This window comes from Ailuropoda melanoleuca, chromosome 8 (assembly GCF_002007445.2).
Source record: "Ailuropoda melanoleuca isolate Jingjing chromosome 8, ASM200744v2, whole genome shotgun sequence".
In the NCBI taxonomy this organism is placed as follows: domain Eukaryota; kingdom Metazoa; phylum Chordata; class Mammalia; order Carnivora; family Ursidae; genus Ailuropoda; species Ailuropoda melanoleuca.
In genome coordinates, this window is record NC_048225.1 from 94,548,140 (window position 1) to 94,574,985 (window position 26,846).

At 47.2% G+C, this 26,846-nt stretch overlaps 2 protein-coding genes across 7 annotated transcripts; one reads left to right on the top strand and one right to left on the bottom strand.

Moving 5' to 3' along the window:
• The first annotated feature begins 1,428 nt into the window (after positions 1–1,428).
• On the top strand, positions 1,429–7,268 carry C8H1orf74 (chromosome 8 C1orf74 homolog). Of its 3 annotated transcripts, none has more exons than XM_011228469.3 (2): positions 1,429–1,706; positions 2,307–7,268. In XM_011228469.3, exon 2 carries the CDS (start codon positions 2,384–2,386, stop codon positions 3,191–3,193), a length of 810 nt encoding a protein of 269 aa, XP_011226771.1. In that variant the 5' UTR covers positions 1,429–1,706; positions 2,307–2,383; the 3' UTR covers positions 3,194–7,268. The 3 variants fall into 3 exon arrangements, with proteins under 3 accessions (XP_011226771.1, XP_011226772.1, XP_002922095.1); XM_011228470.3 differs by having other exon boundaries at positions 1,429–1,615; XM_002922049.4 differs by having other exon boundaries at positions 1,429–1,609.
• Positions 3,708–26,462, bottom strand: TRAF3IP3 (TRAF3 interacting protein 3). 4 transcript variants are annotated; one of them, XM_002922050.4, is made up of 16 exons: positions 26,220–26,460; positions 22,238–22,641; positions 20,424–20,568; positions 20,220–20,283; positions 19,945–19,969; positions 19,651–19,680; positions 19,462–19,557; positions 12,995–13,066; positions 10,459–10,599; positions 10,199–10,336; positions 8,896–9,031; positions 8,262–8,324; positions 6,748–6,807; positions 5,535–5,671; positions 4,590–4,703; positions 3,708–3,961 (listed from the first exon to the last, which is right to left on the bottom strand). In XM_002922050.4, exons 2-16 carry the CDS (start codon positions 22,580–22,582, stop codon positions 3,869–3,871), a joined length of 1,659 nt encoding a protein of 552 aa, XP_002922096.1. In that variant the 5' UTR covers positions 22,583–22,641; positions 26,220–26,460; the 3' UTR covers positions 3,708–3,868. The 4 variants fall into 4 exon arrangements, 3 of the variants coding, with proteins under 3 accessions (XP_002922096.1, XP_019658174.1, XP_034522803.1); XR_004627305.1 differs by lacking the exon at positions 5,535–5,671 and having other exon boundaries at positions 26,220–26,459; XM_019802615.2 differs by lacking the exon at positions 10,459–10,599 and having other exon boundaries at positions 26,220–26,462.
• Between the last annotated feature and the right edge of the window lie 384 nt (positions 26,463–26,846).

Sequence of the window (26,846 nt, forward strand, 5' to 3'; positions counted from 1 at the left end):
CTTGGACTCTCTTGCCAGTGCCTGGTACATACTATGTTCTCAAATAGAACTGATCCTTGAACAACACAGGTTTGAACTGCACAGGCCCACTTATCCTCAGATTGTTTTTGGATATAGTACAGTACTGTAAATGTATTTTCTTATTTTTTTAGCATTTTCTTTTTCTCTAGATTATTGTAAGAATACAGTATATAATGTTGCTATAACAAAAATATGTACTGTTTATATTATTGGAAAGGCTTCTGGTCAATAGTAGGCTATTAGTAAAGTTTGGGGGAGTTAAAAGTTATATTCAGAGTTTCTACCTGCGTTATTCAAGCGTCCAACTGTATTTGTTAGAATAAATGAATGAACTCAAGTCTTTCATTTTACAGATTTACTGCTAATGACCATGGGAAAATAAAAATAAATACGGGGAAGGAAAAAATCCTAAAATTAGTTTCTAGTCTCTGCTTCTGACTCCCTCTGAGCTAAGGACCAGTGTTAGCCTGGGAGCTCCCACATGCTGATCCTGCTTCCGGGCTGGCCCTATCTTTACTCCATACTTGTCTGTTTTCACCTTTTGAAGATACCACCAAGGTAGAGCCAGGAGTGAAACCTCCAGTGTAGGAGCCCACAGTTCCCTTTGCCTCTGTCCTGCCCACGTAGCAATAAATTTGGGCCACTTCTTCAGATAAGCTTTCTCAAGAAATTCTTACCCTATAGCTGGCAGTTCAGAGGTGCTAACCCTTCAGTGAAATAACACTTTCTTCCTACTGGCCTGATTGAAAAGCCTGTCTCTGCTCATTTCTCACGTGAAGTCAGAAAACTGAATTCCTCGAACTTGAGCACCGAGAAGGTGGGGTTTTTGTCTATTCTGTATGTTGTAATACCACCAGCGCCTAGAAGCATGCCTGGCACACATTTATTCCGAGTGAATAATGTTCATGCCCGTCACACCCTACTTAGAGATGACAAATCTTGGACAGGACAGCACTTGGGCACCCACTTCTAAGAATTCAGACTCTCAAGATTTAGGCAGATCAAAGTAAACAGACAACTAACTTTGTTGGGCCACTCACAGGTGAGGACACTCTGCAAAACATGTCGCTTGTCTCGAGATAAGCTTCGTTTGGAGAAGGAATTGCATTTTCCCAGACACAAAACAAAGGGTGTTTTTGCGCTGTGCGCGCTTCTCCGGCTTCCCAGACGTAGTAATACGATGCGAAGCCACGTGAGGGCAGCTGCAGCCTAGTTTCGCCGGATCCCGCCTTCTTTCGGGCACTTCCGCCCCTCCCCGTCCCTACGCAGACGGGCCGGGCCGGCTTCTGTCTGGCCGGAAAGGGCCGGGCTGCAGGAGTCCACACTTCCGGCACAGCCTGGCGGGAGGTCCTATCGCAAGGCGCGCGGGCGGACTGGATGACGTCACGGAGAGCGGGGGAGGGGTGGTGGTGGAGAGCTTGTGTTGGACAGGCGCACTCAGTCGGTTTCGCCGACCTGAAGCTTGGCGCGTTAGGAGGGATTTCGTGTTGCGGCGGTCCGTACGGGTTTCGGCGTCTTCTCGGCAACCAACAGGAAACGTGAAGGCGCTTTTGAGCCCGCGAACCTGCAGCGGAGGTGGAAGCAGAAAGTATGGGTGTGTGAGAGAGACCTCTGACTCATTTAACAGATCACTATAATATGCTCGGCACTGGGTGTGGGGATTGGAGTGAGCCCATCTTCCGAAGGTCCGTGGATGTCGGCCAGAAGGGAAAGGCGGGGTCGGCAAAAATAAAATACAGCCGTCCTGCAGTTATAACAGATTGTATTTATTATTTTTACGTCCCAGGGTGCAGTGGTTGTAGATCCATATTCTAGTGTATATTAATCAGATCGCTATTCTTAAAGCTTTTGGCGGGAAGGTAAGGGGACGTTGTCAGTGGAAAGGGGCGTTTGGAACCTAGAACTCTGCCTCAGAAGGGCAGTTTTAGGTAAAATGCCCGGAATTTTGCCAAAGACAGCTCTGCCACTACTCTGCCCCAAACTCTTAAGGTTCGAATCTGAGAAAGTAGTTTGGTAACATTTAGAAGAAATCAGAGAGAATGAAAGCTTAGCCATAAGACCTGAAAGACACATGAATTTGGGACTAAGGGAGACTAAGTCAACCATAAAAATAAGGCAGCATTGACGGATCCCATCTTGTCTGATCTGGGTTAGCATTTCAAAGCAGAGGGAGGGACACAAAGATCTTTGGAAGATGCTGTAAAACTTAGGGGAAGGTTGTTGGCAGGTTTCTTGGTATGTCACTGACTGATGTTAATAATCTCCTGCCACTGCTTTGTTTTTAGGCCCTTGCTCAAGTGTCTGGAGCTCAGAGATGCGGCCCAGGGGAGGGAACTGTAGCTAGGTAAGGAGGCCTTGCTTGATGTTGCTTCCAGATCCCATGTCAGCACCGAGTCCTCAGTTACTGGTGGCAGCTGCTCAGCAGACCCTGGGCATGGGAAGGAGACGGCGCCCACCGCAAGCCGTTTGCCTTCACCTAGCTGGAGAGGTGTTGGCCGTAGCCCGGGGACTGAAGCCAGCTGTGCTCTATGATTACAATTGTGCAGGGGCATCAGAGCTCCAGAGCTATCTGGAGGAACTGCAGGGCCTGGGCTTCCTGCCCCAGGGACTTCACATCCTTGAGATTGGAGAAAACAGCTTGATTGTCAGTCCTGAGCACATATGTCAGCACTTGGAGCAGGTACTGCTTGGTACCATAGCCTTTGTGGATGTTTCCAGCTCCCAGCCTCACCCTTCTATTTGCTCCCTGGACCAGCTTCAGCATTTGAAGGCCCTAATGGCAGAGATCATCACGCATTTGCAAGGGCTGCAGAAGGACCTATCCCTGGCAGTCTCCTGCAGCAGACTTCGTTCCTCAGACTGGAATCTCTGTACCGTGTTTGGGATCCTCCTGGGCTATCCTGTTCCGTATACCTTTCATCTGAACCAGGGAGATGACAACTGCTTAGCCCTGACCCCACTACGGGTGTTCACTGCCCGGATCTCATGGCTGCATGGTCATGCCCCAGTCTTGCTCTATTCCTTTAGTGTCCCAGAAAGCTTATTCCCAGCCCTGAGGGAGATTCTAAATACTTGGGAGAAAGACCTTAGAACTCGATGTAGGACTCAGAATGACTTTGCTGACCTGAGCGTCTCCTCTGAGGTAGTCACGCTGCCGGCGGTGGCTCTCTGACTTTAACTCTTCTCTCGTGTAGAGGGTACTCAGCTCTAGCTCAGGGATGGCATCTCAAGTACCAATTCAGAGCATCTTGAGACCACTAGGGGAAAATGCTGGAATCAGTTGTCCACATCGCAGTGGACATATGGGAATATGTATTCCCATACCAGTGGGCGTGGGAATAGGTGGTGGTGGCATTGATTGTACATATTTGCCATTTCTGTACTAGGGAGTCCTCTTGACTTTGCTGAGATATCTGTTGATTTTTCACTGGATAGGAGATAGAAGAAAAGAGATTGTGGAAAAGGGTGGTGGAGGACGAGTAGTATACTCTTGTGTGGCGGCTGTAAATATACCTGCCCTCGTGGGTAGTCCCTGCCAGAAAGTGGAGCACTAGGTAGGTTTTACTGCGTGTTTATGTACCACCAACTGAATTGGACTAAGGAGGTGACTAGGGTGCTCAGATGTCTTATGTTTGTGATGTGACATGTCATTCAGGGGTAAACTAAGAGTTCTGAGGAACAGAGACTATTAGGTGAAGTTTGTTTATTTCACAGTAGGTTAAAAAAAATAATAACAAAGTCAGAAATCTCAGGTGGAGAAACCCACACTTTAAAGTATGTCAACCTTCTGAGTTTTTTATTGAGTTTCTTGCTTCAGATTTTCACCCAAGCAGCTGTCACAAGTGATTCAGATCATCAGGCTGTCCTTGTTGGCCAGGAACACTGCCAGTGCTATAGCAATCATTACCATCAGCATCGAGAGCCATCGCCCACGTTGCCTCTGTGAGGAGGGGGTGGGGGAGAGAAAGAGGCCATGGGTTGTTTGGAGAAGGTACAGGCAAAAATAATCTTCCTTCTTCCCATCCTAGCCCAGTGGAAAACCTTGGGTCAGTAGAAGAGAACAAGCTTTTTATATCACTGTCTCTCTTACTTGGTCCCTTCCTTTGGGATAAAACCACTTTACTGCTGGTCACTGGCTCCTAAGCCAGGATTACTAGCTCAGGGAACCATACCCAGCATGGGTACTTAAATACTGATAAGAATAATCAAGGATGGAAAATAACTCAGCAAAGTTATATTATTATATTATTCTCTGTTCATATCACTTAGTACTTTTACTCTCATCACTCTTGCCACTAGCTCATAATAGGCTAAAAGAGTACCACTTCATGCTTTAGCTAATAGTAAGTCTTTCCCTTCAGGCTCAAGAGTTTCATAAAAATTAGGCTTGCATGCATGAGCCAGTGTTTGCTGACACTGGCTATACTGTCAGGTATATAAACCAAGTTGAATGGAACAGTCTGGCCAGATGTTGGCACAGGCTGATAAACTCTTATCTGCAAGATTTGGCCAAAGGAGGAACCGTCCCACCATCATCCAGGGCGATAAGGGAGGATAGACCCTCTTACTCTGGGAGGCGGCTCATGGCTCTGGTTCAGCTCTTCTCGACAGTGCTGCAGCTTACGCAGGCAGGAGAGATACTCGTCACTGAGGTTGTCTAACTCCAAATGCAGTTCTCTGCACTGGGGGGGGAGAACACCACCAACGTCATCACCACCAGTTCCTTCTGGGAAAGAGCCCAGGTCAGGGCAAGGGCCTCATGTGAGTTACCCCTTCATTTGCTTGGAATTTTTACCACCATCCTCTCTTCCCAGCTTTTCTCAGAATTTCAGTTTGCCTTTTGACTGTCTCACCTAGTTTCTCTGGAATGTGTTCATTTAAATGATTGATTATAATGTATGTTATAATATTACATATTATACATGTCAGTGCTCTCATGTGATTGTGTATGTGCAAGTGCTTTGTAAATGGGGGCATTTACAAATGCTTTGTAAACTTCAAAAAATGAAGTTCTTTAGCACAAAAGACCTGGGAGTGATCTTAGTGTAGTGTCTTCACCAGGACCTAGTTGAGTTGCATGTGAATGCTTCTGGGGATATGTATGTTTCCAAGTCGGTAGACGGAAAGAGTTCTGTTATTTAAAAGACACTATGTATATATATGTGTGTGTATATATATATATATACACACACATATATATGTATATAAAGTTTTAAGATAACTCTAGGACAAAGTTTGAGGGGTAAATATGTTTATTAAATGTATTTGAGTTTAGGTTGACTTTACAAAAGGTAACTATTTAATAAAACCTTGAATAGCAGTTGGTATAAATGAAGAAGGGAAAAGATTGACAAATTATCCCAAAAGCAAAGACATTTTATAAAGGCAGATGAATACCTGCTGGCATCCAGTCATGATTTAAACTTTGAAATCTTTGCTCTCTGGCTGCCTCCCAGCAGTTTTCCCTACCACTGTGGGATGATCCCCTCACTATCTTGAGGTCACCGTCTCACCTCCTTTTCCTTGGCCTGGAGCTGCAAAGTCTTCTTTTGCAGCTGGTCTCTGAAATCCCATTCTTTCTCCTTCCCTGTACCCTCAGGTTCCACTTCATTATGGGAGGGCTTTGGACTCCACATAGGCAAAGCCTGATCTAAAAAAGCAGCCAAATTCTCAGTGATGGTGAGGTCCACACCTCTGAGGGAGGGCCCTATCCCTGAGAGAAGCCTGGAGCAAGGGGAAGGGAGGAGAGGGAACAAGGGAGGACCTGTCCCTGATGAGACTGCATAGAGTAGAATTCTCTCACTTCCTCCCATTGGGACCCTGCTCAGTCTTGACACAGAGCTGGAATTTGAGCCCCTTGAGGGCAAGGTTGGCATCTTTTCTTTGTATCCCTAGTCCTGTTTAGTGGCAGATATTTCTAGAGAATACTTACTAATCCATTTTCTTTTGTGGTATTTCTAGTAGGTTTGCTGGATGCTTCAATATAACTAACCCCTTCTCCCTTCTGGCCTCATTTCAGACATGAGAATGGCTGTCCTCTCCTAGAATTCATCTTCCTGTGGTTAGAGATGGCTTCTGAACCACATGGCAGTCTTAGTCTTGGTGAAGAGAGCACTGAACTAGGAGTCAGAAATTCTGGATTGTTGTCCTAGCTGTGTCCTTAATTCTTATGACCGTAGACTTTCATTTTCTTATCCATACTATGTGGGTATCATAATTTCTGCCTTATTTTTTACATGGTGATTGTGATGAGAAAAGACCACATGGACTGCATAAGTGAGGAACTTCCCCCCCACAACCCCACACACATGATGAATTCTTCTAAGGGAGCTAAGGCAGCAGACTCTTGAGGGCTAGCAGTGAGGTGGTTGTTGCATGCAACTTGGTGTGGACTTGGGGAATTGGATGTGACTTGGAAAGTCAAGTGTAAAAATTGACATTAAATCCTGAGTTCAAAATCAATTTATTGAAATGTTCAACACAGACATATGTTTTCAGAGAGAGTAGAAATTCTTTTCACAGTTTATATACTTCTCAGGATAGGCACTAACTGGTTAAAGTGTTCTCAAAGCCAATGATCAGTCCTTAAAAAGCTCCCCTGGATCCCTGACCTAACAGACTCCTAGAACTGCATGGGACTCCAAGAGGTCATGTAGTCCATCCCCTGCCTCTAGACAGGCAAGGAAAGACGACTAGCTTAGAATTTGTGGGAGTAAATTTGCTGACCTTTCTTTGTTAAGAGTTTCTCCTGTTCTTGAAGCTGTAAGGATTGATTCTGGAGCAGACCTGTGGGAAAACACAAGGAACTTGTCTGTCCTAGCGTATCTACTGCAAACTGTGTCTTTTCAGAACTTTGCTTCAAACCTTAATTATTCAAGATGTTCCTGTCTTGTTATTGGTTGAATTGTGTCCTTCCCCCGCAAACTCATAGGACGTCCTAACCCCTGGTACCTCAGAATGTGACCTTATTTGGAGATAGGTTCTTTACAGAGGTAATCAAGTATTTTGGGACATTGGAGTGGGCCCTAATCTCATATGACTGGTGTCCTTATAAGGAGAAATTTCAACACAGAACTAGTTAGAAGACATCTGAAGAAACATAGGGAGAAGAAGGCCATCTACAAGCCAAGGGAAGTGGCCTGGAACACATCCTTTCCTCAAAACCCTCAGAAGAAATCAGCCCTGCCGACACCTTGATCTTGGACTTGTAGCCTCCAGAACAAAATAAATTTCTGTTTTTTAAGTCACCCAGTGTGTGGTATTTTGTGAATGAATACATCATCCTTGTATCTCTTCCTACCATGTCTTTACCTTTCAGTCTCTGCTTAACTGTTACCTTAGAAGAAAGACTTCCCCAGATGACCCTGTATGAAATAGCAACTGTTCCCCTTTAACCTGCTTTATTTTTCTCCATGGCAGTTATTACTACCTGACACATACTTAATTGTTCATAAAAGCTCCATACTTTATTGTAGAGCTTACTTAGAACGTGAGCTTCATTAGGGAAGGAGCTGTGTCAGTTCTGTTCGGCACTGTATCCTCAGTGTGTGTGCCTGAAGTGCCTGGCACTTGGTAGGGGAATAAATAAAGGCATGATTTTTGAGGTGACTCCTTGCCCATTCAGCTCCTGCCCTATAGGTGCTTGGCATCTGCTGGGCTGCCTTACTCTTAATATTCATTGCATGGAACTTCTCTGTTGGGGTGTCAGAGGTTAAGGTGATTAATAGCAGAGCTATTAATCGAATCAGGTTCTCCAGCTTTTTGGCCATTGCCTCCTTTTTTCTGAAAAGTCCCTTTTCCTGTTTGGCCCCAACAGGTAGTTTTGAAGTGGACTAAAGCACATGTAGTATGAGCTGATTTTTCTGAACCATTCCATATGACAGAAGTCTATAGAACATACTCATTATGTAATGAATGTCAATATATAAAATAATTGCCTTAGAAAACCCAGCGTTTTTTAAAATCTGAAAATCTGGGGGAAATGGCAATTCTGGGGAAAATTTGGGTGGTTATCATTGGCACGGAAGGAGAAAAGTGGAAAAGGAAAAAAAAGCCAATATTAACTTGTGAAGAGCTGTTACATGACCTCACTTTCCAAGAAGGTGTGAAAACGCACAGAGGTAGGCTATGTCAAAGACTGGGCTTCAGACCCCTCCTTTGCATGCCTTTTGTGGGGCAGGAGCCCCAGGAACACCAAAGAGCCAGCTGTTGTACTTTGAGAATCTGGAAAGGGAACTTACTCTGCAGCTGCTGTACTTTGGCCACCAGGGCCAGTTTCTCCTCCTCTGACTTCTTCAGTTGATCTGAAAATGAAATAATGCAAACCGAAATAGATGAACCTAAGACTTAATGAACCTGACACCCGAGAAGGGGAGTTAGTCGTAGGTGCTGTCTTGTCTATGGCCTCTGATGTGTGCCAAGTGGAGGTTCCTCTTCTACTCGTCCCCGATCTGGAGAGGTAAACCAGATCCCGAGTACCTGGGATGTCATCGGCCTCAACAACATCAGGTTGAATCAAGAGTTGCATTTGCCCGTGATTTTATCGTCTCAGCTGACACAGAGGCAGTGATGGGACCTTCGCTGTGCCTTGTGTTTCAACTGACCTTTCCCTTCCGAATTAGAAATGCAGACTTGCACGGGTGACTGAAGTGGGACTGCCGTGACCTGGCTCCGAGGGACTGGCTGGAAAAGCAGGCGGATACTACCAGACCCACTAGCACAGCACGATTCATCTTCAGGCTTCCATGATTAAAACAGCCCTGCCTTAACCTCGAGGTAAAATGAAATCACAAAGCCAACCAAGGACTGAGGCCTTCTCCTCCACCCGGCTTCCTTTCTGGAGCTCGCTCAGCCAGAGGCCTCCGAGAACAGTACCTTGTAGGTGCTGGGTATCCGAGCTGTGCAGGTCTCTGTCCCCCTGCAGGTGTTCAATCTTGGCCTGCAGTTCCTGGTGCTCATTCTCCAGAAGTCGTAGAGCCTGGTTCATCTGTAGGTCTCTACTGTCTGCTCCCTGTAAGGAGGGGGCCCGACACAGAAGCAGGTCAGTGCTGGGACAGAGATTGGAAACAGATCCCATGGAAGAGGAAAACTAGAATTTCAGAGACAGAAGGAGTATTAGGGAAATGGAAACTGGGATTTTTTGTTTCTTCCCTCTGCTCTATTCCTCACATTTAGTGGATCAGATTTTTTGATATTTCACAAGGAACTCATTTGAGTCAGGCCCAAATGAAAGAATACCAAATCATCACTTTTTTAGGTGTCTTCTCATCGTCTTTACTTCTCGTTCTAACACTGTCAATTTTTTTTTCCTTTGGTAGGCTCATTTTTCTCAAAAAATTAAGGTTCAAAAGAAAAAGGCCTTCACGAGAGATGTGGCTGTAGGGTATTGGCCAGCTGGGTTCACTCCTTTGATAAGACCCACACACCCTGTCTTATTAATTTGGCTTCTCAGGTTCCTGCTTCAGTAAAATGATAAAAGGTAAATTTTTGGTGTGGGTCCTCAAAATTTCAAACAAAGTAAGTAAAATCTATGATGAGAAATAGCTAATATGTATGGAGGCTTCTCTGTGCCCTGAAGAAATTTTGCTACTGCTTTGTAATGGATTATCTCAATCATACAACAACCCTATGATGCACATACTACTAGTAGCATCCTTTTGGAGATGAGAAAACTGAGGCTTAGGAGATTAGTTAACTTTGACAAGGTAATACCGATTGGAAATGATGGAACCCTTGAGAATGCCAAGGGTCTACTATAATTGCTTAAAAATCACCTTGGCACGATGTTAGTCAATACTCAACCTCTAAGTAAGTTAGTGAGGCTTGTTCTGTGCCAGTAGTGGGCACATCTGAGCTGAATGCTCTGCTGGATTGGAGTGCAGAGAGTCGTTGGAGTATGACAGTAGGCTGATGAATATTCCAGTCCAGCCCTTTGCAAGTGTATGGTGTCATTCAGTGAACACTTAGTTCATTTGCCTGAGACCTCCTTGCTGAACTCACAATTAGATTTCAGGGCCCAAACAGCAAGTCAGGTACAAAGTGGGCAGTGAGTGAGGAACTGAAAGCCAGATGCTCTCAGGTTGCCTGTGGAACCCCCATCCCAGCGGCAGCTTCTCTCCTCACTGCTGTCACTGCCCCCATCCCACAAGCCTTCTCTCCCCACCCCAGGGCCTGGTACCTGCAGTTTGGACTGAAGCACATGGAGTTGGCTCTCCAGCTCTCTGTGCTGGGTCCCCAGGTTCCTCCAGGCCTCCTTCAGAGCTTCGTACTGGCTCCTCCACTCTTCACACTTCTGCTCGGCCAGAGCCAGGGACCGCTGAGGGGGTGTTCAGACAAGAGGAGGGTGCCTTGGGGGTTCCATGGAGTTGTGCGGTTGTCCCATGCTGCCCAGAGCCACCCTAGGGTCCCAGCCCCAAGGATTACACAGCATCCCTGCACCTGTGTGCTCTGCAGTTGCTGCTCTGCGCTCATTTTCTCCTCCAGCACTTTCTGCAGTGACTCCTTGGCCTTCTGCTCATAGCTGTTTTTCTGGTCTTCCATCTCCAGTAACACCTTTTTCATTCCCCCAGGGGAGTATTTCTGTAAATTTGGTGTAATTCAACAGACTCATATTGAGCTTCTGTGTGCCAACCCCCAAGCTGGGATACAGAAAGGAAAAGAATTTGCTCCTTGCTCCCAGAGCAGAGATACCAGTAATCTGGTGGACTGTCTTCCAGGCTCGAGGTGGGCGGGGAGAGGGTCCCAGGTGATGAGGGAGGTAAGCAGGGTTAACACAGTGCTCTAGCCATGTTGGCCCTCCCCCAGGCCTTCCAAGGGCACTTCAAATTCAACATTTCCAAAGCCAAATCATCTTTCTCCACCTGCTCCTTTCTCCTGGGCTTCTTACCTCAGTGACCAGCATCATCACCCACTCAGTCTCCCAAGCCTGAGACCAGGGAGTCATCCTTGATTTCTCTCACTTTCTCCCACTGATCAGTTGTTCATCGAGCATTGTCAAATCAACCTCTTTAACGACTCATATCTGTGTCTTCTCCATACTTCCTGTCACTTCCTTAGTTCACACTCCGATAATACTATTATATGGGTCAATGCAATATTTTCTCTATCTTCAAGCCTTGAAGCTAGAGGGTTGTAAATCTGATCATGTCACTCCCTGTTTAAATCTCTCAGTGACTAAGGATTGTGTACAAATTCCTTGGCATGGCTCCTACTTATAAGCTCAAACTTTGATTCGATGCTACTTCCACTCAAGCTGAGCTGCTTGCAGATGCCCTAAGCATTGTGCATTTTGGCCTTTGCCTTTTTCCATATAGCTTCTGCCTAGAGCATCCTCACCTACCCTTTTCACCTGGTTAACTTCTACTCATGCTCAAGGTTCAGTCCAAGGATCATGTAAATTCTGATAAATCTTGACCAATCACCCCTATCCCCCAGAAAGGTAGCTTTTCTTAGTGTTCACATAGTAGCCTCTGTAAGTCTCTATCTCCCCACTCTATTGACTCATCTGTGTCCCTTATGGGATTATAAACTCCTTCAAGGTAGAAAGCATGCTTTTTTTTTTTTTAATATTTGTAGCTTCAGAGATCTGAACAATCCCTAGTACTGTCAGTGTTTTTAAATTAATACATTTGCATTAAAAAAAATTGTCTTGGCTTCAGGAGTTAAGAAAAGAGCAGCTTTGCAAATTCACTTAGGGTCTTCCCTTCCCTATCCCTTTTGTCTTTTTGCCCTGTGATTCTGGGGAAGTCACGCAACTTTTACTGTCAACTCTGGGTTATCCCACTGAATAAGGATCAATATGAAATCATTTCCATTTAGCTTTGGAATCATCTGAAAATTTGGATTTAAATGTGAGTGGGTCGGGGCGCCTGGGTGGCACAGCGGTTGAGCGTCTGCCTTCGGCTCAGGGCGTGATCCCGGCGTTATGGGATCGAGCCCCACATCAGGCTCCTCTGCTATGAGCCTGCTTCTTCCTCTCCCACTCCCCCTGCTTGTGTTCCCTCTCTCGCTGGCTGTCTCTATCTCTGTCAAATAAATAAATAAAATCTTTAAAAAAAAAATGTGAGTGGGTCTTATGTTCTTGGAATTTTCTTTAGAAGCCAGATCCAGGCTGGCTGAGGTCATACATGGGTATATCCCAGTTAGGGGACTTACTCATGCTGGCCAGCTTTACCCCCCCCCCCATTGAAAATGAATAGACTGGCGTTCCGGAGTACATGTCGGTATTTTATGAGCATGGCTGGCATTACTTAGTTCATAAGAGTCTGACAAAACAGGCCATACTGAAAAAGTAAAAGTTGTGGATCAGCAAACCTGCATATAAGCTCTGTTCCCCATAAGACCCCAACCGTGCAGCCAGGTCTACTTTATCTCCCGATCTCTACACGCTTCACCTCATTCTTTTATCTGACATCTCACCACTTGTCAGAAATCCACCACTTTTCAAGTGTGAAGCTGATTTCTTTCTATCTCTTGTAATCCAAGATCAGGCCAATCAAGAGTTTACTGAAGACAGATAACAATGCCATAAAAAAGCCAAGAGTCGTAGCCTTATACTTTCCCCCAGGGATTGCTACTAGGCTAAAGTTGCCCACGGAATGGAAATCATTTTGCAAGTTTTTATTATAATATCCAATTTATCTGTTCAAAGAATGGGACCTATGAAGGTCTATCTGGCGAGACTCTTTACTTAGGGCCTCTCCCTATATTTCCAGGTATTCCTAAGGTTCCCCTGGGCCTGGCAAAGTACTTGATGTGGGGGTTCCTTCTCAGGGTGCAAAGGGAAGAACATGAGGAAAAAAGGAGAAGAGGGTGGGTTGGGGACCAAAGTGAAAACGGCGAAGCGAGAACTGAGTGAGTAGGAATGGGTGCTTTCATCTTTATCAGATGTCATTTCTAGAAAGTAGGATAGAGGTTCAAGCATTCTCCTTTAATTCTAGATTCTTGGGCTGGAAGTGTCTTCCAGAATGCTTACCTGGGTGCAGGTGTGCAGCTGGTTTTCTAAAGATCTCAGTTTGCCCTTCAATATGTCTTCGTTAAGCTGGCCCTAGAGCAAATGGTATGAGTTAATGAGTTTGGGCCAAAATATAGCATGCAGAGTTTTCTTCTGTTTTTCCAGCTTACTGCCTGGAACATGATCTGTGCTCAAGCAATGTTTGTGGAAATGAACTCTTTCAGGAGGTAGGGAGGAGGAAAGATGACAAAGGATGTTTGAGTAGAAGAGGATCTTTTCTTCTTTCTCTGGCTCAGGAGAAGGAGGAATCAGACTGGCCCCAAGTCCTCTCTGTACCTTGAGGTTCTCTATCCAGTGGTTCAGGATATCATAGTAGGAGTTTACTTGAAGGAAATCTTCTAAGCTCTCTTTTTCTTTCCTCCTTACCACTCTCCCTTGTCTGTCTAGGCACTTCTATATTCCTCACCTTCTCTCAGTCTTGTACATCGACCTTTATTCTAAAGTATAGGCCGGTAAGACTAAAGGAGTCTCCACATTCCCTTCCTTACCCCCTGTCATGGGCTGAATTCTGTCCTCCCCCTCCAAGGCCTCCCCACCAAATTTATATGTTAACAGCCCAACTCCCAGCACCTCAGAATGTGACTGTATTTGGAGATAAGGTCTTTAAAGAGATAATTAAGTTAAGGGGCTCCTGGGTGGCTCAGTCTGTTGAGTGTCTGGCTCTCGATTTTGGCTCAGGTCATGATCTTGGGGTTGTGGGATCAAGCCCCGAGTCAGGTTGCCTACTCAGCATAGAGTCAGCCTGAGATTCTCTCTCTCCCTCTTTCTGCCCCTCTCCTCCCCCTCACTCTCTCTTTCCCTTTCTTAAAAAAAAAAAAGATAAGTTAAAATGATGTCGTTAGGGTGGGCTCTAATCCAATATGACTGGTGTCCTCACAAAAAGAGAACAACACCATGTGAAGACACAGGAGAAGACAGCCATCTGCAAGCCAAGGAGAGAGGCTTCAGGAGAAACCAAACCTGTTTAATGCCTTGATTTTAGACTTCTAGCTTCCAGAATTGTGAAAAAATAAATTTCTGTTGGTTAAACCACCTAGACTATGGTATTTTGTTATAGCAGCCCTAACAAACTAATACCTCCCCTCCTCGCCTCCCCCAGGCATTCCCCCAACACACACACACACACATGCACACACACACACACACACACACACACTGGACTCGATGAGAGTGGGGCGCCAGGGTGGCTCAGTTGGTTGAGCGTCTGCCTTCAGCTCAGGTCACGATCTCAGGGTCCTGGGGTCTGGCTCCCTGCTTAGTGGGGAGTCTGCTTCTCCCTCTGCCCTTCCTCCTCCCCCTGCTCACACTCTCTTTCATAAGTGCTCTCTCTCACATAAAGAAATCAATAAATAATCTTTTTTCAATAAAGATGAGAAATTCTTCAAGAAAGCAGGAAATGGAGGAGAGATATTAAGGCAGTGTGTGTGTATGTGGGGAGCGGTGGTGGTGGTAAAAGGGCTTCCCAGAAAGCCATGTTCTATGTCTTCATAAGCTGGGTCGGTTTCATGCCATTTTGGACATTCCAAGAGAGACGCTAATCTTAAGAGTGAAGGTGGAGAAAGGCAGACTGTTAGAGCTTTATCTGTTTCTCAGTTTTTCAGTCTTTCAGCTGAGTAGCTAACAACCTCCTTGCCGCTTTGTTCTTTCCTCCACCTGTAGTGGTCTCCCTTTTTCCCAGGGCAGGGTTTTGTTCCTCCAGCCCTGAGTCTGACTTAAGATTGTGTGTATGAGGGGGCTGGGGAGAGGGGAGGGTGCCATCGATGAGAGCCGATTTCCCAGAGGAAAGGCCGTGGGTCTCTAGCAAGAACCATTTTCATATCCTTTCTCTGGCTTTTTCCAACCAGGCCCTGTAAGACACTTGCCAGGTTTAGAAATGACATTTCTCTCCAGGCCTGAGATGCCATATCCCCTCTCAGTCAGGCGGCTTGGGTGTTTGGAACCCTCATCATGTTTCTGGTTTACAATGGCCTGGTGCAGAGGAGGGGACTCTGTTTTGAGGTCTGTCCCCTTCAATGAGTTTCAGGGCACCTGGGGGAGGCAGGAAGTGGTATCTCATAGCTCCTGTTTTGATCTTGTTTGGCTGATTCTTCTAACCCTAGGGGCCAGGGGGCGCCCCCACCCTTTCTGCTTCCTGTATTACTCAGCTGGGCTTTGCAAAAGCAAAAAGCTTTGCCAAAAATAATTTTTCAAAGTGCCTCCTGCTATTAATGCTTTTCATAATATCTCGTGTGAGAGCTGAGAGTTCAGGATTTTGCATCTCCAGGAGCCACAGGGCTTAGGGACAGATAAAAGAGATGGACAAAGACTTTCACTATTCTGGCCTAACTGGTAGAAGGGCTGCATTCCCCTGAGTGGCCTGTTCGCTGTCAATCCACGGGTCCCGAAATCAACTCCTGTACCCCCATTTCCTGGTTCAGATCTCTGCATTGTCCTTGTGCCTAAACTCTTGCTATGGCAGAATGTAATCAAACCCACTGAGTTTAAAGGTTTATCTTGCTGTAGTTGGAGAAGAAAACAGACATGCCCAAAGCCATCTTGTTACATTTTTCCCCCATCTCCTACCCTTTTTGGGTGGCTCCTCTCTTTTCCTTACTATGGTTTTAATCTAATATTTTGCCTATCTCAACTGTTTTTTGTATCTTAGCCGTACCCCAGATTACTTTTCCATTGACGATGGAATAGAAGACAGTTCAGTTGAGCCCCTGCAGTGGGGCTGAAGGACCAAGTCTGGGGCTTGAAAAAATCTCTTGTCCACAGCTCCGCCTTCCCAGACTCCCTGAGGCAGGGAAGACAGTTGTAGCCAAGTTGTTGCAAATGGGGCATGTAGTTTCTTGGTCTGAGCCCCAGCTCCCCCCACCCCGTCCCAGCCCCTCCCCCATGAAGCCCAGTGGTAAGTATGTGGAAAGAAGGACTCGTTACCAGCCAACTGTGGACATTTTTTTGGGAATTGTCCCCCGAGAGCCCAGGGCTCAGAGAGCACAGTACCCCCGGTTGGAAAAGGGAGCAAGACAGAGGCCATACACACCTGGTGCTGGTCTGAGGGCTTCAGCTCCTGCTTCTGCTTGGCTTTCCCCAGCCTCTGATCTGTTCTCCAGAAACACTACCACCTCACCGCAGAAGCGCCAGCCCACAGTTCATCTCTGTTCTAGCAGAGCTTGCCTAGGGCTCGCAGCCAATCCCCCGCTGTGCTGTCATCTCAAGATCTCGTTTCCACTTTGCAGAACTTAAAACCCAAGTGTGCCCTGCTCCTGTTTTGTATTGCCCAACACTGACAGCTTGCTTTCTCTACTGCCCGAATTGTTTCTGCTCTGAAGGTTGGACCCAGCTCTGGAGTGTCAGCAGTGCCCTAGGCCCATCACCTCCAATAGGCCCAGAGTCAGCTTTGAGGGGGAGGCAATGGAGGGAGCTCATTCTTGGGGTTCTTGCAGAGTTTGTGGTGAGCTCCCCTGCATGTGAACTTAGAGATTCAAGTCACAGGGGCCAAATGGAAAAAATGAAGTCCTGAACTGGGCTGAATGTCAGTCCCCGTTTTGGTCACATTCTTCCAGTTAGTTTTCCCAATACCACAGTCTGGGGTTGTCCTTCCACTGAAGTTGAGGCTTCCATGGCAGGGGTGGAGGGTTGGATTATTTTGTTTTGAGGGAAGCAAGAACTCTTAATGAAAAATCTGTTTTTGTGAAAAACAGGAAACTGGGGGGTTGGTGGGGAGGAGGAAGAAAAGAAGGGTGAGTATAGGGAGGGGTGGGAAGAAGGGAGGGAGGAAACCACAACCAGAGGAACTTCAGCTCGTGTGCCCATTGGGGAGTGAAACTGCCGCCAGAGGTGACCTTGGAAATGTTTCCCGTTCCTGCCAAGCCTGCCATGACTTGCGTTCTGAGTGTGCCTTAGCTGGGATATAAGTTACCACGGCTTTGGCCACTTCCACACCCACCCGGAGCCACGGTCCTCATTGTTGTCAGATAACACTTCAAAACACAGATCTGATCCTTTTTGGCTCACTTGCGCAACTGTTTAGTGTTTATGCTGCCGTCGTGAGCACAACTCCTTGTGAGGATGAGCCCAACACTGCTGAGTACACGCCTTTAAACCCGAAAACCGTGTCCTCCCATGGCTTCCCCGCCGAATGCCTGGAGCAGGGTTTCTCAAACTGGGGGTAGCATGTATTCTCGTGAATCTGCAATACATACACCTTTCATTTAGGAAAGAGTCTCTGCGTTGTTTGTTTGAGATCCCCTGTCCAACGGGAAAAGTTTAAGCTTCATAATTCCAGAGACCTGCCCGAAGCCCTTCCTGGTCTTGTCTTTGGAACTCCTCTGCCACGATCCCTTCGTTTCAGCCACACTCCGCTATGCCCAATGGCTTGTTACACAGAGGCCTATGATCATTCTGATTCCTTTACCTTAAACACCCTTTCCTTTCTGTTTTTTTTCTTCCCCATCACCATTCCTACCGCTATAACGGGTAAACGATGCCTCCTTCCAGACCCAGCTCAAGTGGTCCCTTTCCTTTGGAGCCTACCCTGTTCCACTTCAGGCAGAATAACTTTCCTTCTCTTTCCTCCGCATCCCATTTTAGAAACCACTGTTACAGCTTTATCTCGTTGCATGTGGGTTATTTACTACACGCTTCTCTCTTTTTGGCTGATATGTGAGCTCGTCAAGAGCAAGAACCCTACTTCTTTTTGTCCCTGTGGCACAGGGCTCAGCACATAGTTGGAACTTATCAAATGTCTCTCGAATAAATGAGTGAGATGATCTCAAATTAGTTCAGCACCGGAAACCACCTGGCATGCACAGCTGTCTGTCCCAGGCTCCTGCTCTGCTGATGAAAACGACTTCCTTGACAATCAGGAGCCCTGAACATAGACATTAATCCCAGTACAATGCCACGTGAGGAAGGAGGACTGAGCTGGGGAAGTCTGTCTTACATCACTGTAAACTTCTCTGTTTGTTCCACACCCTCACAGCCCATCTCTCTGTCCACATACAAGCCATCTGTGCTGCAGGGTAAGATGTTCATGGAGGCCTGTGAGGTTGTGCGTTCTCTTTGTACCGGTGCTTTATGCTCGAGTGGCATAGCTCCCTGAATAGCATAGTCTAGGGGGTTTCACTGTGGGGTCTTCGAAGAGTCCCTGAGAACCTTTCACAAGTTCTATGAGGTCTTTCCTTTCCCAGCTATGTATCTGTTTGAAGCCGGATTTTCCTTCATATGCTTCCACCAAAACAATGTATTACAGTGGGTGGAAATGGGAGAATCTAGCAGTCTTCTCCTCAGACTTTGAAAAGATTGGCCAAAGTGTAAAACAATGCTACATCCCTCCCTATTTTTTGGAAAAATATACTTATTTTTCATAAAAATAGGTAATTTAGGTTCATGTGTAATGAGTTTACCATTGCTATTTTAAAATGTATACACATTTTAAGATTCCTGTTTTTGTTTCTAATGTGGTAAATCCTAATATGGTAAATATAAAAAGTGCTTTGGGGTTTTCAATAAACTTTTTAGAGTATACAGCAGTCCTGAGATTAAAAGGTTGGGAACCCACTGCATTAGACTATATCACACCTCTAGGTCTTTACCTGTGCTGTATCCCCAGCCTAGAATATAGTTCCTGCTTCCACATTAGTCTGGAAAATACTTATGTAACTATAAATATTTCCCTGTTGTTCTCTTCTCTAGAGTCATTCCCTCCTTCTTGTGTACTATTATATCCTGAAAACATTTCTCTTATTTCATTTCTCTGGTCTCTGCATTGTTTAGGTATCTGTCTCCCTGACAAAACCACAAGCTCTCTAAAAGCAGGAACCCTGACTAATTAAAGTCATGATTTCCAGTGCTCAGTGCAGAGAACATGATCTATGAATACCCGGGGAATGAATGGACTAAAATAAAGAGTTCTGAATTTTAGTTCCAGTTCTGCCTCTAACTAGCAATGTGACTTTGGGCAAGTCACTTGACCTCTCTGACACTCAGTTTCCTCACTGATGAAATGAGAAAACTTAGACTACATGATCTCTAAAATCTCTTCTCACTTGTACATTGATGTCTAAGCTGAGTAGTAGGTGTATGATGGCTTACAGTTAATATTGGAGTGAATCCCGTACAAAAAAAGTTGGCGTTTACCACAGTCAGTAATAGCAAATGTATTGGGATCTTCCTTCTCGTCTTCCAACAAATGGAGAAATGGGAGTTCTTGCCAGTTTTGGTTCTGGGTCTTCCCTGGGTGTGGAGTAGCATGACCCCAGCGAATGACTCTGTATTTAGCTGAGCTTTCCCTTATATTTACTGTGACACATCTGACCTCTAGGTCTTAGCACTTCCTACCTCGCCTCTTCAGTAGTGAGAAAACCTCTTCTCTTGCTGGAATAGTATGGAAAGAAGAATAGAAGCCCATGAGCTTTGTTCCAACAAAGATTTCATTCCCTTACCTTCCAAGAGCTGTCAGAGGCCCTTATCAGAGTGGATAGTAGGTCTTGGAGAACCACCATTTTCTGTTTTAGAACCAGCTCCCTTTGTAGGGCCTCCTGGGGGGCAAAACGCAAGAAGGTATGATTAACCTGGAGGAGGATGGAGTCAATGGGGGAAGGAGCTGAAGGGAGAGTTCACATGTTACTTACTTTGAGGTACTCAGAAAGCTGGATGATTTCCTAGAGAGAAAGAAAAAGGGTGTTCAAGAAGACTCTAGGTCCCCTGAAATCCTGGAACACAGAACAAGAGCCAGGACTGGCTTGTGTCAAGTGAATGTTCTTCCTTGGCTCAGACAGAGTCCTTCCAGGTCCCTGAGTCTGTGCTTGTCCAGGAAGAGGTGCCCCTCCATCCTAGCTGTGTTTACCATGGAATTCCAGAATGTCAGAGCTTGGGGGAGCTGAGATACCATCTGATCAACACCTTCAAAGTGAGGATTTTCTTACCTTATCTAGAACTGCAACTCCGCAACTGGGAAGAGAAGAAATAAAAACAGAAATGACAATGGATCTGAGAAAAGAGCCCATCGGGAGGTGGTGAGTCCATTCCCTCTCTGAGCTCTTCCAAAGAGCCAATAGGGTGGGGCAGGTCTTCCTTTCTCTCAATTAACATGCATATGGAAGTTCCTTGTGTTCCTTCTCCACAGACAGGGTGAGGGTTCAAGCAAAGCTTAGAAGAGAGGAATGGATGGGGGCGGGGCAGGAACATGGAAGGTACTCACTTGGTTTGCTGACTGGCATCATTCTTAATTGTTGGCTGGGCTGCTTCTGCCTTTGTCTGAGTGCCTGAGCAATAGAGGATAAGGTGATTCAGAACCCGTGGAGGAGTAAGTGGGAAGGGACAGGGACTCCCCACTGCCAGCAAGCTGAGTCTGCTGGCAAGATTGTCTGCAAGCCCCAGTGAGTGAGGGAGGCTATGCTCTTACCGCGGTGGTGTCGGGGTGGCTTTTTGGTGGGAGAGTCCTTTGGTGAAAGGTCCCCAGCCTGGGAGGGGAGGTCAGCCAGATCCCTCCACGTGCCTGAGGGAGGGTGACTCTGGGTTGGAAAGACTTCAGAGCTGGTCCCTGACACCTGGAAAGCAAGTGGAGGGTGCTGAAAGCCTACCACCTCTTAGAGCGCGATTCTCCAGCTGACTGCAGAAAGATGAACCAGTGATCACGTTTCCGGTCCGGAAAACCAAAGTAAGCCTTTCAAACCTTGAGAACTACGAAGTTCTCCCTGCTTCCACACTCCCTCTTGCTGGCTGGTGGGAATGGTCCTTCCCAGGCCAGGCAAAGGGGGAGCTGGACTTGTCTCTTCTGACTTTCTCTAGAATCCCTGGTCTACCTTGTGTGGTTTCAGCCACTTACACTGCCAGCATAGTGATGTGGCAAGAGAACTGGTCTGAGAGTGAGGGCGTCTGGGGTCAGACCCTGCCTTTTCTGCCAGGTCTCCGTCTCCTGTAAGCATCTGTAGTCTGTGTGACGTCGATGGTCTCTGAGGTCCCTTCCATATTCGAGAGGGGGCTTCCTCCCTCCCAGTGATGGCTGGAATGCTGCCGAAGTTTTGTGTGAAGAGCAGGTAGAACAGGGATGTGTAGGAAGTGTGTAGTAGCCGTTGTCACAATCTAGTCCGCTCTTTGTTTATATTTTCTTCATACACACTCAAAACTTCTACGGTTGTAACAGAACACCAAAAGGCTAAGGGATGCCTGTGGCAGCCGATGCTGCAGACTGACTTGATCTCAGTAAAACTTCAATAACCGATAGGCTTAGGTGAAATTCTTTAGTTAAATGTGTTTTTGTTCTTTTTCTCCTTAAAAAAAATTTTTTTTAAACAAAAAGCATTCAGAAACCTTCTTGCCATAGAAAGTACCCAGCTGGTTTTATTTCACAATCGAGCTCAAGGATCGTTTTTCTGAACAGCACCCTCTATTGTGGATGACAGGTCCACTAGTTAAGAAGCCCTGACTGAACTTCTAGTCTGGGTATGAGGCCAGGGACTTCCAGGGAATACAGCGGACGGTCCCAGCTGTCAACATGCCCACAATGTGGGTGGGAAGACACGGCTGGTCTGCTGCCTTAGATCATCTCAGCACACCCTGATTCCTGCCCGCACTGCTCCTTCCCAGGCCGGAATGATGGGTTGTCTAAGTATCATTACACCATCTTAGAGGATTTGTAACCTCCTAAGGACCACAGAGAGCAGAGATGGCCTAGAGAAGCCAGGGAAAGCTTACTGGACCAGATAAAACCTTCGCTGAATGAATTTAGTACAAATGGAAGGGTCCAAGTGAAAGAGAAAAGGTAGGTGGGTGCAACAGCCTCACAGAAGACGAAAGGAGAGGTGTGGGGGGGGGGGCTTTGTGCGTGTGTGTGTTCCTGAGAGGGGGCACCAAGAAGATGGGCCTGTGTACCTGGCATACAGTAAGCACTCCATAAATATTTGTGGAATGATGTATGTAGAGACTGCCCAAATATGAACTGATAACTAGGAATTAGCAATGGAATTGTTTAAAATTCTTCGTCCTTCCTTAAAAGGCAAGTGCAAAACAAACAAACAAACAAACAAAATAGCTGAGCAAACAAAAAAAACCCCAAACAACAACAATCTCTGAGTGAGTAAGTGGCTAAGGGAGACAACTATATTACTGAGGAAGCAGGAACTTAATTTAGATTGCTTTTTAGTGACTCTGAGCCCACGCACATGTCATAGTACCCTTGCCCCTGTCCAGAGCTGCGTGTCCCCTGACGTGACCCACCTGCTGCCGGGTGGAAGAGATCCTGTGGGCCCAAGACAAGGGTTCCTTGAGGTCAGTTGGCTGGCCTGGCCTCCTGGAGGGACCTCGCTCCTTGGCCCTGGGGCTCTGGATCTTGCGTTTCTCCTCCACCTCCAGGTTCCTCCTCTTGAAGAACTCCTGTTGTCGTGCTCTCTGGAGCTGCTCTCTCTGCTGGATCCTCAGTGCCTTCCCCACCTGGCGGCAAGTGGTCACATTGGGGCGGCAGCGGCGGCTCTCACGGGTCTCCTGCCGGCGCTCACACTTGGCCTCATAGCTCTCAGCCCACCGGGCCAAGCCAGGGGAAGGCCTGGGGTCTGGGCTGATCATGATGACTTCCTGAGCACCTGTTGTGCTTGGCTTCCAGTTCCTGGAATAGCTGCCTGGGTCTGCCAAATGCCAAGAGGGAGGAGAAGGGGAGGGGTCAGGAGATGGGCAGAAAAATGACTATCTCCCTGGACCAGGGGGCAGAAATAGCACAGCGTCTCATACGTGTGGGTTGAAAACTGACGAGGTGATGGTGTTGAACTGGGGAGTCAGGACTCCTGGGTCCAGGCTCTACACTAACTTTTGCTTTCCTCTGGCCTATGTTTCCTCCTCTGCAAAGTGGAAAGATCTCTCTGGCTACCACTTCTTCCTTGAACTTCCTTGACCTCACCCTGCCTCTAAGTCAGGAAAACCTGAGAAATAATTGATGAAAATTGTCATGAGCATATAGCCTTTTAGATGGCAGATAGGGATATGTTCATTTTCCAGAGACTTCTAGAAAACCAGGTAAATTGGCTCCCTGTTCTCCAATCTAAACGGAAAGCCAGCATCTTCACTGATCTCTTGGCCCAAGTTGATGCTAAAACAGGTGAGTGACTCTTTTCAAGGCCTGGAGGGATAACCAGACCCCCCAAATTGGGTCCAGTCCTGTGACCACCACCCACTGCTGTCTTCTTGGCCCTTAGTAACTAGCTTCTGAGCCTGGTCCTGGGCATGGTTTAGGAGGGAAACCTTGCTAACTCTTCCAGTCATGGAGTCCTGACATTGGTCCGTTGGTATCTGCTCCTGGCCCAGGACTGGGCTCTGACCGTCAGGAGCACATCAACTCAAACCAGGATTGGCTGAGTACCTGCCATCTGCCCAGTGTTCACAGAAACCCATTTCAGAGCTTCCAGCTCAATAACTCCCCAGGCTGAAGGTTCCATGTTTTAGAATCTCCTCCCTGTTAGGGCTAAGAATGCTGCCAGGTCTGTTCTCCTTAACCCAAACAGAGATCATACCATCAAAACCAGCAACCACACGAAGGATACTTCAAAGGTTATTATAAACAAAAATGAAACAAATGCAAACAGTCACCGCAAGTCCCCAGGGAACCAGACTTGGTGTAGAAACCATACTTGCTGCCTCTTTACAGTCTTACCTGCCATTCCCAGAACCCCAAACTCTAACCTCTTCTTCCTCTCTCTGCCCTTCTCTCTTTCTCACTCTCCCTCACCTACCTTCTGCAAATTTGTTTATTCTCTTAGAACCCTCTAGTAGCTTGGCTGAGTTGGGGCTGGACGTGGCTGAGCAGATTCTGAGCACTGGAAATTCTGTGCCCTGCTTCCACTGATCACTGGAGTCGAGCCCACTGGATGATGAAGGAAGAGGGACTCCCCCTTCCAGCTTCTGCTTCTCCTCTCTGTCCCATGATGTCATTACTCACTGCCTGGGGAACCGAGTTCTGGATAGGTCAGAGGGCATCTCAGCTTCACTGACCAGCAGGCAATTACCAGCTCTGGCCCCTTGAGTTTATTTATAGGCCAAACAGACTCAACAGGTAGCAGCCTCTCTGTCCTTTCATTGGAACTTTGCTTCCCATCTGGCTCAGTCCAGAATTCTCTGCAGGATTCTTACTCCGTCTCTGATCCTACCACTCATTCCCTGGGGTCATTCTTGGGTAGGGCAGTCTCACTCCAGGAAAGGCATCTTACAAGGTTATGCTCTCAAATGCCTGACTCTCAAGGCTTGGAGGGACATGCTCTGGTCTTGGGCAGTGCAGACCCCAAGCAGAACTGTGAGGCTGTCAATGCTTGTACTCTCATCACATTCCTGGATAGCTCGCCCCTTTCTTTAGGCTTTTCTCCTCATTCCTACTCTGTAGGGTTCCCTGATATCCCACCTGCCACTTCTGTTATTTAAAAACAGAATGTCATCCAGAAGGCCCATTCATATTGAGTTATAAATGACTGAATGGAGGAGACTCAGGATTATGTGCAGGTGAGCTCCGTGTCCAGAATCTACCCTCGTAGTAGCCTAAGCCATAGCCCCTGGCTATTCTGCCTTAGATGGGGGGGAGCCCTGGCTCCTGGCTGCCTGGGTTCATATCCTGACTCTGTCATCTACTACCTCTGTGCTTGTGGACAAGCTATTAAACATCTCTAAGTCTTAGTTTTTTCATTTATAAAAGGGGACCATAACGTCCCTTGTAAGGTTATAAGAATTAAAGGAAAAAATGCCCATCAAGCATCTGGTACATAACACACAATAAACATTAGCTTTTTACAATGCTGAACTAGGATTATTCTTACCCCGGTCTTGCTGATCTTGGCTCTTAAAGCCTTGGTGCTGTAAGACCAAGGCCTCCAGCTAGACTAGCACTCCAGGATCAAGAATGCCTCATCCTTCTGTCCCCCACCCTCTTCTCTTTGAAGGGGTGCTGTTTACTATGTGGAGGGGATGCAGCCTCGGGTTGAAATCATATTTACCCCTCTGGTTCATCTGACCTCTGGGTGTGGGCTACAAGAGAAAAGGACTTCTCTGTGATCTGGACACAACTGCCATCTCAACTAGGCCCAGCAGAAAGGCAAAGAAGAGGTGGGGTGGAGAATCGGTGTCTAGGCTATTTGCATCCCACCATTAAAACATGGGCTGCCAGGTCCCCTCCCTGTTTGGCTCCAGGTAATCTGAGGGCTTTGTAGAGGAGGCAAAGCCTGTGATTATGGAGAATCCTCTCACCTTCCTGCCATGAGGAGGAAAGGACTGAGGGGGAGGAGCCGGAGCCTGAGAGAAGGTCTCCCCGGACTCTGCCAGGCTGCAGACATGCGGGGCAGCCTCGCTCTGCTTCCGAGGGGCAGACCCTGGGACCTGTTACCCAAGCAGGGACTCACAGTACAGATGGCTCCTTACAGAAGGGAGCATTCCCGGACCCCCACCCCCACCCCCATAAGGATTCGGTGCACACAGCTGAGTGGACTCGCATCCAACTTTCAGGGATGTCTTGACCGTTGTGATTTGCTTAAACACAAGAAGCCATGTGGGATGGCTGACTGACAGGGATGGGCTGCAAACGAAAAGGAACTGGTCTCTGTGTGGTTCAAAGAGAGGTCACTGGGCCACTGCCCAGGCTTTCTGGCATCTGGCAGCGTGACAGGGCCCATGTGGAGCTTGGGGAGGAGGTGAGATGGGCTTAGGGCATCCTGCCACAAGGAGAGGTCAGGGTGCTGCCCTCACCTGACAGTGGTTAGTCGCCACCTTTCCCAGTCTGCTCCTACTTCCTGCCCGTGTGTGCAGTGGATGGCTTCCTGCATAGGTCTGGCCGTCCAGTGCAGAGCTCCCAGTGTGAGCCAAGAGAAGGGCCTACACCTAAGCTGTGGAAAGGCAGCTTGTTGTTTTGGGGACTCCTATTGTGAAGGCAACCATCAAAGGTCATTTACTTCATGCCCATCACTGGGTAGCTGGGACCTGACTCACTCCTAATCTACTCTAATGGACAGAGCAGAGGAGCGTTCGAAGCTAGACCCCTGGGCCATGGCTAGTGCCTCTGGGACCCAGCGCAGGACGCTTTCTTGCTTACCCCACCCCGAACAGTCTTAAACTAACCCATCTACTTCTGTGTCTTCCCCTTGAGCCTAGGGAAGCTTAGATGACAGATCATCTTCCCCACCCCAGAGTCGGAGGCCCCCAAACTGGACCCAAAAACGTCCTCCTTCTCAGTTACCTTGGGTCCCAGGCTCCAAACCAAACAGCTCAGGAAAGCATTCCAGCTCCTGGCAGACCGTGGCTCTGGTCTCAGGTGGGGCAGGACAGCAGCTGAGTAAAGTGCAAGCTCTCAATCCATGGCTCTGGGCCCCGTTAGCATTTCCCTTCTTAGTACTGTCTTTCTTTTTACACGGCAGCCTTGCTGAAACAGGAAACAGACAAAGCCACAGTGCTTGCTCACCCCAGTTCCTCTCTCTTGCTCTTGGGCACAATCTGAGTGGGCCCCTGAGCCCTGGAGGCCTCTGGGGCTGGGCACAGGAGCTCCTCCCATCTTTGGGCACCCCAGCTACCCTGTCTCTGGCTAGTGGATCGGTGTGAGCTCAGTCGGTTTCAAATCCAGACCCCTTTCTAAAAGTAGACAAGGATGGGACTCTGGGTCACATCCAAACCTTGCAGTGTTCTCTGAGGAAGAAAATACCTTTTTGACCTAGAAGAGACGTTCCCAGTAGAGGTTTTCATGTATATCAAGTAGCTCTCTGTGTAAAGGTTTTCTCTTTCCTCTGGACGCTTCTTCCCAGTCCTAAAGAGTTGTAAAGAGTTTCTGCTCTTCTAAAGTACCTGGTATCTTTTTCAGAATTCTGGAATG